Source organism: Mesoplodon bidens, assembly GCF_964165515.1.
Source record: "Mesoplodon bidens genome assembly, chromosome: 1".
Taxonomy (NCBI): domain Eukaryota; kingdom Metazoa; phylum Chordata; class Mammalia; order Artiodactyla; family Ziphiidae; genus Mesoplodon; species Mesoplodon bidens.
The window spans coordinates 110,031,516-110,044,823 of record NC_138176.1 but is presented as its reverse complement, the minus strand read 5'-3'; the positions used below and the strand labels follow the sequence as shown (position 1 = coordinate 110,044,823).

The following is a 13,308-nucleotide window of genomic DNA, read 5'->3' as shown; positions in this document are numbered from 1 at the left end:
TCAGAGATGTACGGGATAGGTAAGCTGTCTGTATGTTAAATACATTCTGTATGTATTGAGAAACACATGTATGTTTCATTCACACAGAATATTTGCATTTCATTTTTTCCCATCAACTTCCCTAGAGCAGTGTTGGGCATAACATAGATGATAAAAGCTTATTAAATAAATACTATTGAGCACATTTCTTTAATAACTAATGACAGTTCTCATTTATGAGGTGACTAGTTTGCACCAGGCCCTTTATTACATGCTTCATCTCATTTGATCCTGACAATAACCTGGAAAATAGGTATTGTTATACTCATTGTACAGATACAGGAAGAGACTCAGCGAAAGCCATATACCTGGCTAAGGTGTCTCCCCACTGAGTGTCAGGCTGTATTCAAGACCAGGTCCCAGGCCCAGTTTTTTCACTCTGTCATTAACCAGACGATCACTTATATACAGAATTATTTCAAGCTGGTGTTTCTAAGTAAAGTTGCTGAAGACAAAATTATTTTGGCATGTGCCTCAATCAGTAAGAATCAGAGGGCTTCCCTGGTGGCGCAGTGGTTAGAGTCCGCCTGCCAATGCAGGGGACACGGGTTCGAGCCCTGGTCCGGGAAGATCCCACGTGCAGCAGAGCAACTAAGTCCGTGTGCCACAACTACTGAGCCTAAACTCTAGATCCCACGAGCCACAACTATTGGAGCCCACGTGCCACAACTGCTGAAGCCCGCACGCCTAGAGCCCGTGCTCTGCAACAAGAGAAGCCACAGCAATGAGAAGCCCGTGCACCGCAACCAAGAGTAGCCCACTAGAGCCCCCAGAGGGAGCGTGGCCCTGCTGACCCCTGGATTTCAGCCCGTTGAGATTCCTTCCAGACCTCTGACCTCCTAAGCAGTACAATAATAAATTTGTTTAAGCCACAAAAACTCCCTGAGAACAAAGCACATCACCTGCAATTTCAGAACTGAGATTCTAAAGACTTTCTGAGAAAGCAAACAGTTTACATTCAGGAATCAGAATGTTCTAGTCGACTTTAGAAACCAGAAGACAATGGAGAATGCTTTTCAAAATTCTGAAAGAAAATTATTCCTAACCTAGAATTCTATGCTATTTTCTTGCTTTCTTTTTTAAAAAATTTTAATCCATTTTTTGGCTGCATTGGGTCTTCGTTGCTGTGTGTGGGCTTTCTCTAGTTGCGGTGGGTGGGGGCTACTCTTCGTTGCGGTGCACGGGCTTCTCATTGCAGTGGCTTCTCTTGTTGCAGAGCACAGGCTCTAGGCACGCGGGCTTCAGTAGTCGTGGCTCGCAGGCTCTAGAGTGCAGGCTCAGTAGTTGTGGTGCACGGGCTTAGTTGCTCCGCGGCATGAGGGATCTTCCTGGACCAGGGCTCAAACACGTGTCCCCTGCATTGGCAGGCGGATTCTTAACCACTGCACCACCAGGGAAGTCTTCTAACCTAGAATTCTATACCCAGCTAAGCCATCAGACAACGATGAGTGCAAAAAAAGATATTTTTAAGCAGGTGAAGTCTAAAATATTAATCCCTCATACCCCTGGAACATGGGCTTCACTAACATTAATAAACAAATAAACAAAAAGAAAGACATGGGATCCAAGAGGGAGGGGAGTCCCATGCAGAAAAGTGAAGGGAACTGTTAAGGTAACAGTGACAGGAAACCCCAGGTTGACAGCTATACAGCAGGCCTCGAAAGCAACCAGCCCAGCCAGGGTGGGCTCTAGAAAAATGATGTGTGTGAACCTACTGAAGGGGATTCACACTTCTGTCAGAGTTGATAACTTTAATCTGGAAAAAAAAAAAAAAAAGTAAAGATACGAACAAGTCAAAGGCGGCATCAAAATCTGTTTTCTACCCCATGTTGAAGGATTCCATTCTATTGGTGGGAGGAAGAAGGGATGTCGGGAAAAGCTGTGATTTCCACCAAGGCCCAGCTGACCTTGGAAGATGGCAGGTGTCTGCAAGAGAGAGAGGGAGAGATGGAGCAACGCACCACCCCATAATGCTGTTGGGCTGAACAGCTAGGCTGAGACCTGCTCTAAGTCAGGGATGCGAGTGCCTATGGCCATAATGACCGCTCCAGAAGCACCCAATCTCATTTACTCTGAGAAGCCAAGGAGGGCTTGTCCCAGTCAGGAGTAGCAGTAATAACAGGTTACACTTACTCCCAAGGACTGTTTCAAACATTTCACTGACACACGTTTCTCACAACTCAAGAGGTATTAGCATCATCCCCATTTTATGGATAAGGAAACTGAGGCTCTGAGAGTTTAAACAAATCACATGTAACACAGGGCTACTGTACAGCAGAGTTGGATTTCACAGCCAGTTGGGCTTTGGAGCCTGCATTCTTAGCCGCTACATTATACTGTTTGGATGGGAGACTGTTCTGGAAAACCAGATGTTAAGGGTCTTTTTACTTACTTCAAAGCAGGAGCAGCTCCAGAATTTATAGATTGGGCGGGGGTGTGGAGGGGAAGGCCTTAGGGACAGCAGTGTGGCTTGTGACTGTGGTGTGTGCAGGAGCTCGTGAGCGGCACGGCACAGGATACACGCTTGGAAGCTCTGACAGCATATGAAGCGTGCTGTTCTTTGACTAAGACTTGGGTGACTTGGGTGACTTGGGACGGTTTGAGGAGACTGAGAGGGGAAAAGTGCCCCCTGCCACCTCCCACAGCTGTCTCCCTCTGCTGCAATGCCTCATTTGGTTTGGGCTGCACCCCATTTTGCTGCCTCTCCTCTGTCTGCTTACTTGTGTGGTTCTGATGCCAGAGCTGGCCAGGAGACAAGTCTACAGCCACGTGCACCCAAAACTCCAAGGTCTTTGTCCCCAAACCTGAAATGCATTACAAACAGCTCTCAAAGTAGATAAAAGTCACCTTAGTCTTCAACACATATATTCATGGCATGAGAAGAGAACAAGTAACCAAACCGGGTGTACAGGGATTCTTTGTAAGGCATGCCTACACAGCTAGAATTGGCCAGGACTCTGCCTCCCCACTGCTCTGGTCTCCCTGGAGGGCAGCAGCTCGGTGCCGTTTGGGTGGCATGCCACACAGCCCTCAGCCATGAACAGCCCAACTGACTCCTCAGCTCTTACGCAGCCTCAACACACGCCAGTCTTCTCTGGCTCCCCAAACAAGCAGAGCCACACGGAGGGCCCCTCTGCCCCTCACACACGGACTAGAGCAATGGCTCTCCAATCCGAATGTGCAGCAGAAACAGTTTGGCCTCTGGGGAACGCACACACATTCCAGGAATTTGCATACAGATAGTCCTACAACCACGTCGAGAAACGTTTTAGCATTTCCCGTGGCACTTATATTCCTGTTCAAATGTTTTACAAGAGTCTCTAAGCCACTACAGATGTTGAGCCCTGCTGCTATGGACTCAATGGTGGCCCCCAAATTCAAATACTGAAGCCCTAATCCCCAGTGTGACAGTATCTGGAGATGAGCCTTTGGGAAGTAATTAGGGCTAGATGGGGTAGATGGGGGTGGGGCCCTCATCTGACAGGGTTAGTGCCCTTCTAAGAATAGACAGCAGAGAAGACTGTTGTCTCCAGGTGCACAAAGAGGTAATGTGAACACACAGCAAGGTGGTGGTCTCCTACAAGCCCAGAACAGAGGTTTCATAATGAAACCTACCTTGCTGGCACCTTGGTCTTGGACTTCCGGCCTCCAGAACTGTGAGAAAACAGATTTCTGCTGTTTAAGCCACCCACTCTGTAGTATTTCATATGGCAGCCCAAGCAGACAAATACACCTGCCTTTCTTTTTAATTTCACTTCCCGTGACTCGTTTCAGCCAGATTTCAGGTCCTTTGGAACCAATCCCAAGACATTTCAATCACTATTCTTTCTGCACACCCACCCCCTGTACCTCCTGTCACCTCAACCCCACACTTCGAGGACTGGCTCCTCTCACCCTAATTCTCAGCTTAAATGTCACTTCCAGTAGTGGCTAGCTGTCAAGGTTTTTGCTGTTCACCCACCTTATTTCAAACTTTTCTTCCCTTGAATTGTTAAGCCTATATATGACACTTCTCCTAACTTCTCTTTGTTCCATGTACTTTCTCTAATTCAGTTTTATTGATTAAGGCCCTTGGGTGGCAAAATTTACTGTAAGCTAGCTACCGTATTACAGATCTCTGTCAAATGTGCACTTGTTTGAGGCAACTTTAATTAAAGAAAGCCAGGAGAAGTCTAAGATATGCCCTTTCTAGTAGTTTTCTTTTGATAGCCAGAGCCTTTTGACTCGATGCTGCACTTTAATTCAGAAGTCAACGTAACAGTTTAATACATGTAATAAGTTAAAAAGTGTTAGTGAAATAGGAGCTGGGTTTTGTTTTTCCAAACATGTTTCCAAAAGCCTGTTTTATTTTAAAACACACACGGAGTTGGACACAAATGCCTTTTTAACCATCGTGGAGATTTCACGGATGGCTTAAATTGGTCACCCTTCCTCTCTACTGAGCCCGCCGTTCTTGACGCCTTATGAAGGACGAGAAGATGGGTCTCTTCCTTTGCTTCCCTCTTACGAGTCCTTGGATGACAGTAATTATATGACCAATTTTTCCATAACCATTTGGCAATCATTAAAGCTTTGCAGTTGCCAGTTTTCCTACCGGTGTCTTACCACCTAAGGGAGAAAGACAGAGACGGCTCATGAAATGATATTGAGTTTGCCCTTCCTTGTACAACTATTTAGGCACTGGCAAAAGAGAAACACATGACACTTGTGCAGAGTTTTACAGACTGACAAAGCACCAATGGAGACAGCAGTGCCCTTTGCTGGAGAAGCAGTGGTGTCACAGAGGCGATGGGCATGGCCAGCCCCACAGCCATGTTTCCTGAACTGCACGTCTATGGTGGTCTAGTACGTTCACACTCACGTATCTGCCTTCCGAGAGGAGGAACTCAATCCCGTCGTCCTCACGACGAGGGCTTTGGGGTTTGTTTTAGCTTTATGCCCCTCTCATCAAATTCAAAATCGAGTTTCAAGGTTACGTATTCTGAAAGTTCAGACATACTATAAATAGAAGACTGGGGGGAAAATTCCCTGGCAGTCCAGTGGTTAGGACTCCGTGCTTTCACTGCTGAGGGCCCAGGTTCATTCCCTGGTCAAGGAGCTAAGATCTCGCAAGTCGCGGCACGGCCAAAAAAAAAGAAAAAAGACTGGGATTTCAACCTACGTATTTTCTTCAACAAGAAATTAGTACTTTCACCTTCCCTATCTCTGTCAACTATACCTTTGCCCTCTATACTTTTTTCTTCAATGACTCTCCTTTAACCATATGCCTGCCCTGGTTTTCCCCTAATCCCAGCAGACATCTATCTAAAGCTCTTCTATACAGGTTTGACAAGTGTACTGAGTTACGATTAGGTACAAAAATACTACTTGTAAGAATATCCACTCAGTGAGCTAGTGCTTTTTCAATATAATCAGCAATTATTTTTTTTCAAAAGCTAACACCCTCCCCTTCTAAAGTCACCCCATCATTCCTATGAGAAGTGTTCTCTACCTCCTCTGACCTTTCAAATCTGTTTATATCAAAAGTCTTGACTCTTACTGTATACCATAAACAAATGGCCTCGCCTTTTGGGGCTGGACTATTTCGTTATAAGCTGATAGGATCTGCAGAAGAGTCTGGAGTGGATTATTCTCTCAAGGATGTGCTATCAGCCCCCAATTTCAAGTTCAGAGTCTATATATGATGTGGACATTGACCCCGACCCCTCACACGGGAAAGAAGAGATTTGAGTGTGGAGAGGGAGCAAATGAATCTAAGGACCATAACGAGAGGGGTTTTCTTGATGCTCACCAAGACTAGATGTGAAGGGTCTAGATCTTGGACCCTGATTAGTTATGTCAGGAGCTGATCCTTTTTATGTTGTATAAGACCGCCTATTTTATGCCTGTTGTGTCTTCTCTGTTAGTTTTCTCCTTAGTTTCCTTGAGAAAATTCTAGATGACAGAAATAGTTCTCTGCGTATACTAAAACTCTGCTGTTCATTTTGATAAAGTATTTAGTGCCATACTTTCTTGTTTTACTATATGTTGATAAATGCAATGTGCAAACCCATCATATTTTTATTAAACAGCACTTACCAAGCATTTCTTCTAACTTTGTTGTGGCAGGTTCATTCACAGTAAATATATAATCACTATTTCTAAGAGAAAAAGTAACAAGCTTTCTTATTACATAAACTAGGAGGAAAAGACAACATTCATTATTTATAGAGTAAGACTACTTTTAAACAGTCTTCCTCAGGGCTAGTTTTAAATAGTTGAAAGTTGTGTGTATATATATGTAAGAATACACACACACACACACACAACATGCCCCGCCCCCCAATTTTTCTTATAATTAACCTATAAATTTCCATATTAGGTTGAAGCTAAAATGCCAGCCTAAAGCACTTTCTTTCTTTGCTTCAATATGGTTTTTATTCACACCCACAATAAAATTCGCATGGTAACTCAGAGTGACTTAGCTAATCAGGACATAGATAAGTGAAGCATGATGTAATGTTTCCTAGATCCTGCATTTCCACATCTCTCTCTCTCGACTTGGTGCTCAACTGTTCTGAGCTGTCACTGCCCCCTGAGCTCACCCTGGGCGTTGTGCACAGTTACTTACACCTTCTTCTTCTCCACCACACCGAGCCTCACAAAAGCTGCTAAGGCATTTTTTTGTACATCGGAGGATAATACATCGTAACACTGTGAGGCACCTAAAAGAGAGGGAAAGGGAGAGTTAATGGCTTACTTTCTGTGCTCAACTAACAGAAGTTACCGCCCACAGAGGTGTGACTCACCTTGATCGAGAAGCTGACCTGTGAATTTTCTAACGTTCACCAAGTACTGTTTCTCAGTGAAGTAGTCTTCTTCTTCGTTCAAGAGGTATTTGCAAATTATCTAATTTTTAAGAGGGAGGATGAGAGGAACAGAAAGTGAAAAAGAGCCGCCAAATACAGGAGAAGAGGAATCATTTCACACTGCCCCTCTTAACAGAATGCTACATTATATTAGAGCAGAATAAAGACCTCCCCCCAAACCCCGCCAAAAAAAGTTCTACCTTTCACCTGGGGAAGACACTTGCTCTTCAGACCAGAAACAAGTACAGGGTAGGAAAGTCTTAGTTATATTTGCTACGGGAGGATGAAGGAGAACTTGCGAAAGATTTACACACCTGGTAAGATTCAACAAAAGGTTTAAAGAGTCCTATTAAAAACTCTAGCACAGTATTTCCTTTTTCTGTAATGAGGATGTCCCTTGTCGTCACTTGTGTGGCCTCACTTTTACAAAGCAGGTAACAGCCTTCTTCAAAGTCCTGCAAGGGGAGGGGAGAAGACAGAATGCATCCTCTAATTTATAACTTAGGTCAACGATCCACTGCTGGCTCAGCATGTGCAGCCCTGCGCCCTCACAACAAGGGGAACACCAGCTAATTCTGCAAGCCTTCCCGGACTGTTGTGGCTGTCAGACAGGACCAGAGCAGCGCTGTTCCAACACTCACAATGCTGGACCTCAAATACAGCAAACACCAAAACGCTGATGAGCCTCAGAAATCATCACCTGGGCCATAGATTTTCCTTTGCTTTGCACTGACGAGCCATACTCCTTGCACTTGAATAGAAGTGCATGCAGCAAGTCCAAAAAGTACTGAGAATCATGTTATGCTGAGAACGGCTGCCCTCATTTCCTACTGAATGAAACCTGTGGCCCTCAGCATAACAGACACTTAACCCATGTGTCAATGCTGGCGCTGCCCCCAGCCCAGCAAGCCAGAAGTCCAGCTCTGGGAGCCCGATCCTTCACTTGCTGTCTACACCACCAGGCAGGACCACTGTTCTCTAATCGCAAAGCAAAAGGCCCTACTCATTCTAACAAGTGGTGCTGGAAAATGTGTGCTGGTTGCTAAATTTTCTAACAAAATAGAGTTGGTTTATTTACAGTGGCTGCACTAATGGTTCAAAGATTTGGTTCCTCTCACCAAATAATCCCTAAGTTATTGATTAAACCCGACCAAGAATTAAAACAGTTTGTTGAACTGTGAGTGTCCATGTTTCTCTTTTGTTCTGCTGCACGCAGCCTTGAAGGGAGGGAAGACACACCCGTGAATCCAAGCCTAACATTTCCAGAACTCACACCACAAACACACTTGCTCTTTGGCAGTTAAGGATTTACCTTTAGTGCATTTCCTGGAAGAAAGATGAACTCATCCGAAAAAACACTGCGTAGGAAGCGAAAGCAACTGTAGACATCCTCTGGAAATAAATTCATTACATAAAATTACAACTCTGCTTTTTAAACATTCAGGGAGTACCAAGAGGTCCGTGATATTCCAAAATGCAGTATTTTAAAGGCATATTATTCATATACCAGGAACAAGAATTAAGGCCCCCAAAGGAAGCTATAACCAATCCAAATTTTACCTACAGAGAAACTACAGGCTAGCATAGTTTCAGTGGTTGAGACTGAATTACAACCAGGTCTCTAACCAGTCAGTCTGGTAACGGGCCAGAGGCCACATTCTGCAGAAGCCAGGGTACTTCATTTCCCCTGTACGTGGTTCCCTAGCAGAGAAGGAAAGGAATGGCTTCCTTCATTCCCTTCCACACTCATATCTGCTGATGTCTCCACTGTACCTTTAGTGCTAGGACACACTGGCCCACAATCATAAGGACTACTGTCTTATCCCTCGGGCGTGTAGGTCAGCCCTGCCCGTTGGCTATAGACCATCTTTCTGATGTGAATTTTCTCATTAGAAAAATATACATCCATGTGGACACAAACGGTTGCCTCCAATTTCAGGGTGTTCACACTGAAACACTCGAGAAGACCACGTATGTGCCCCGCAGGTGTGGACAAATCCCAACGTAAGAAGCCTCAGATAGAACTAGATCAAGCTTTGAGTTTTCTGTGTCCTGAACTAAGCTGTCTGACCTCTCCGGGACCCAGTTTCCTCATTCACAAAATGAAGGCATGAACGCTGGACCTCTGAGGTTCCTTCCAAGGCTGAAGGTCTGTGGCTGAGCCCAGTGTTTCTCAACTCTGGCTTTTCCTTATAATTATCTACAGAGCTTTGAAAAGCAAAAAACAAAAACATCAGTTTCTGGCCCACACCCCAGCCAGTTGCATCAGAAACCTTTGGGGATGGGACTCAGCCTCCAAATATTCTAAGGTGCAGCCCAGGTAGAAAACCCCTGGCCTTGACTACAGGTTTCTGTGAAAAAAACAGTTTTACTCATTATTATACTCCTCGGTGTGACCAGAATGCTACCGTGTGCTGAGCACTCACACACCGCTGGACTGTTTACCCGCCCTGTCTGCTTCCGTCAGATGAGGGAAGTGACGTCAGAAAAAGAGTATCAGACCAGCAAATGGGGAGCTGTGCTCTAGTCCCAGATCCTTAAGGGATCAGGAATCTCCGGGCCTCATTTTCCTTATTTATAAAAGGACAGGTTGAGATGAGATGATTTCTTAGGTCCCTTGCAATTCCCAAATTCTATGGCCAGGTATGTAGGGGAATAAAAACCCTAATGAGGGCTTCCCTGGTGGCGCAGTGGTTGGGAGTCCGCCTGCCGACGCAGGGGACACGGGTTCGTGCCCCGGTCCGGGAGGATCCCACATGCCGCGGAGTGGCTGGGCCCGCGAGCCATGGCTGCTGAGCCTGCGTGTCTGGAGCCTGTGCTCCACAGCGGGAGAGGCAACAACAGTGAGAGGCCCAGGTAACGCATAAAAACAAAAAACAAAAAAACAAAAAAACAAAAAACAAAAAAAACCCTAATGAGCTCTGTCTGAGTAGAGGTCCCATCCCTTGCTGGTGTGTGGGCTGCAGGCATGTGGCAGAGCATTATAATAGAAGGCTTCAAACGTTGCTCTCTATATGGAACTCAACGGCCAGGTCTCTTCCAAAACTCAAGACCACCTTCCCAAAAGTTACCTTTCCTGAGCCCAGGCGTCATCTGCAATGCCACAGCTACTAAGGAAGGACGGACAAAAACGTTGAGCAGCTGGTTCCTGTAAGCCGAGCACACGAGGAGAGTGATGTGCCGGAAAACAAGCCCATCGACCATTTCTGGGCCTCCAGAGTCCACTTTCAGAGTCACCCGGTCTTTGACGAGGCTGACGATGTTGGAATGCAGAAGAACGCTGGACTGGACCACTTCTTCAGCAAGTTCATTATCTACACGCACACACAGACAATTCATTCAGGCAAATGGCAAAGAAATGGGATGGTTACCGCTGGGAGTCTTAGGCCCAGTATGAATCAATGCTAGTGACCCGACACATTTATTTTCAAGTGCCAGGTACGGGTTTTAGACTCCACCAATTGAGCTAATGATACCATATGTGAAGGGTATTTTAAAAGCACTCTTTCATAAATCAACTCTCTCTGAGGACATGTAACATGCTTTCTTATCTACCCCAAATCTGTCAGCCATTCTGAAATGCACATCAATTCCCACTCTGAAAACCAACACTTCCTCAGGAACCAAGGTTTTGTAATTGCAAGTTACATGACAAGAAAATCACATATATGGGAATTTAAGAATACTAAGACAAGAAGACATGCTTCATACACACATACACACACTTCGCTTAGACTAATTCTGAGATGGCAAGGATATCGCTTTACAACTTTGCAGGTAAACCCGAGGGCAGCCCAGAGAGGCACTCTCCTAGCTTCAGGTCTCTGTGCGCACAGAGGGACGCTGAGGAGATTTTTCTGGTTTTCCTACATCAAAGATAACTAAAGAGGCAGGCTCATAACAGTTCCCGGTAAGTCATCACCTGACACTACACTGGCCTAGAGATAGCCAAGGAGTTAGAATTATAAGTCTAATAAAGAGATGGTGATATTTAACAACATTCTTGATAAGTGGAATACTTTTATTGTTCCCCTGAGCCAAAGAGCTGGTTGACAGCTGTGTTAGGCAGGGGCACTGCTCGGGCTGGGCCACAGGTGCTGCTAGTGCGTCATGGAAGGGACAAGTGGGAGGTGTGGTTTTCCTTTCGGACTCAAATCACATTCGCTCTGGACTAATCTGCCTTGTCTCAGCTTGCTCAAGGTAAGGATGCAGCACATGATATCATATACATAATACGAGATGATTTATCTTACACATACAATATAATGACATGTACATCATAAAAAGGCCTAGATAGAATGCTTAAGAATATATGGGATAATCTGGGTAAAAAAGCAAAAAGGAACTGAATATACATAACATGTTCTAAATTAGGAATAGTGTTTGATAACTACATGATTTCTGGTACTTGGATACCAAGCAGCTCTCACTTTGTAACAACTGGAGTTGTCGTGGCAGTTGCACAGGTACTTTTCGCTGTGGACTGGCCACATATTTATCCCCTCTTGAAAAACTAACACCTTAGAAAGACAGATTCCTCTGCTTTCACACGTTTCTGGGCCAAACATTCCTCTTTCACGACTTTCTGCCTTGTATTGCAGTCCACGTGTCCTTTGCTTTCCATCAGACCGTTAACAATACTGGGATTCGGATTCATCTTTACTTCCCTCCCGGTGACCAACACTCAACTGGCTGGCACTCCTGTTGGCAATTCTTCCCGGCCTCTCTCAGCCACCCCGCCCTCTGCCGCTGCCTGGCTCGGCTTCCTGAGTTCTTATCTACGCACGGCAACCTTCTCGCTTGTCTCCCTGTCTCCCCACTGTGGTCCATCTTTAAAACTGACATCAGGGGACTTCCCTGGTGGTCCAGTGGGTAAAACTCCACGCTCCCAATGCAGTGGCCCCGGGTCCGATTCCCGGCCGGGGAACCAGATCCCGCATGCCACGGGGCAACTAAGCCCATGTGCCACAACTACCGAGCACGGGAGCCGCAACTAAGAGCCTGTATGCCGCAACTAAGACTCAGTGCAGCCAAAATAAAAGAACAAAAACATACCTCCCTATAAAAAAACACAACAAAACCTGACACCAGGCTGCTTGCTAAAGGCCAATCCGTCACACTTCCCTGCCTAAAACCCACGTCTGCATCCTGTGACCTACAGATTCCAGTCCAGATCCCCAGGCAGCGGGCCTCTATGATCCAGCCTCTGTCCACATCTCCATCTCCATCACTCCCTTCCCAGAGCCAATGTTCTAATGTTACCAACCGCCAGCAGCTCAAGGGATGCCCAGGGCTGTCACACCAGCCATCGCATGTTTCCTGATCCTTACATTAGCAATGCTCCTCTCCGTCTGTCTTCCTGAAGAGCTCCTACCGTCCCACCAAGATGGGCTCAAGTAACTTCTATGAAATCTTCCCTGCGTGTGGGCCCTTTCCTGCACAGCAGTCTCAGTAAGCCCCAGCAATCTGTCTGTAGCTCTGTCTTTATGTCACTGAGCCCTCTCTACTAGCTTACACATTACTACCCACCCTGCCTTCTACACACCAGCAGAGCCTCCAGAACAGGGGTTGCATCTAGTTCATCTTTGCACCCCTGGTAGTTCCCAGCACCCACTAGGTACTCAGTATAGGTTTAATGAGTGGACAGTAAATACTTGACTATAAATAATTATCCAGTCTTAAAAAGACTGCATTTCCAATTGTAGTCTCTACGATTTTAAATGAAAGAGATTGAAAACAACTTAAGCTAACTACTGTCATATACATCCCAAACTCCCAGCATAGTCTTCATAACTCCAGTGAGGTTTCTACAAAGTTGTTATTATCAGAGAATTGTATACAGTTCTCCAAGACCAGCCCTTTAATCCTTACAACCCAGTGAGGCAAATGGGTTGCAAATATAATGTGGTAGAAAGAGGTGGGTATAGGGACTTCCCTGGTGGCACAGTGGTTGAGAATCCACCTGCCAATGCAGGGGACACGGGTTCGAGCCCTGGTCCGGGAAGATCTCACATGCTGCGGAGTGACTAAGCCTGTGCGCCACAACTACTGAGCCTGCGCTCTAGGGCCCGTGAGCCTAGAGCCTGTGCTCCACAACAAGAGAAGCCACCGCAATGAGAAGCCCACGCACCGCAATGAAGAGTAGTCCCCGCTCGCCGCAACTAGAGAAAGCCCGCATGCAGCAATGAAGACCCAACTCAGCCAAAAAAAAAAAAAAAAAAGTTTAAAAGAAAAAAAAGAAAGAGGTGGGTGTAGAGGGAAGAACATGTGGAGTGCAGAGTCATTATTTATTCTCCTCTCCGCTACGAAGCACGGGAGCGTGTTCTGGTCCTCTGTCTACTCAGAGCCTCATAGGGAGAAATGACATGTAAACAATTATTCTCAAATAATTGATACGCTACGTTCAATGTCCTAGGAGTAA

General features: G+C 45.7%; 1 protein-coding gene across 2 annotated transcripts in view; it reads right to left on the bottom strand.

Annotated features, from left to right (window-relative positions):
- Positions 1–4,348: 4,348 nt before the first annotated feature.
- The window catches only part of GNPAT (glyceronephosphate O-acyltransferase), a 32,337-nt gene continuing 23,377 nt past the window's right edge, over positions 4,349–13,308 (bottom strand). For both annotated transcript variants that reach the window (XM_081229495.1, XM_081229494.1), the window contains 7 exons: positions 9,959–10,201; positions 8,200–8,279; positions 7,202–7,342; positions 6,828–6,927; positions 6,650–6,743; positions 6,118–6,179; positions 4,349–4,647 (listed from right to left, as the gene is read on the bottom strand). In XM_081229495.1, the coding sequence (XP_081085621.1) occupies positions 4,604–4,647; positions 6,118–6,179; positions 6,650–6,743; positions 6,828–6,927; positions 7,202–7,342; positions 8,200–8,279; positions 9,959–10,201 (764 nt within the window). In that variant the 3' untranslated portion in view covers positions 4,349–4,603. The remainder of the gene's footprint in view (positions 4,648–6,117; positions 6,180–6,649; positions 6,744–6,827; positions 6,928–7,201; positions 7,343–8,199; positions 8,280–9,958; positions 10,202–13,308) is intronic.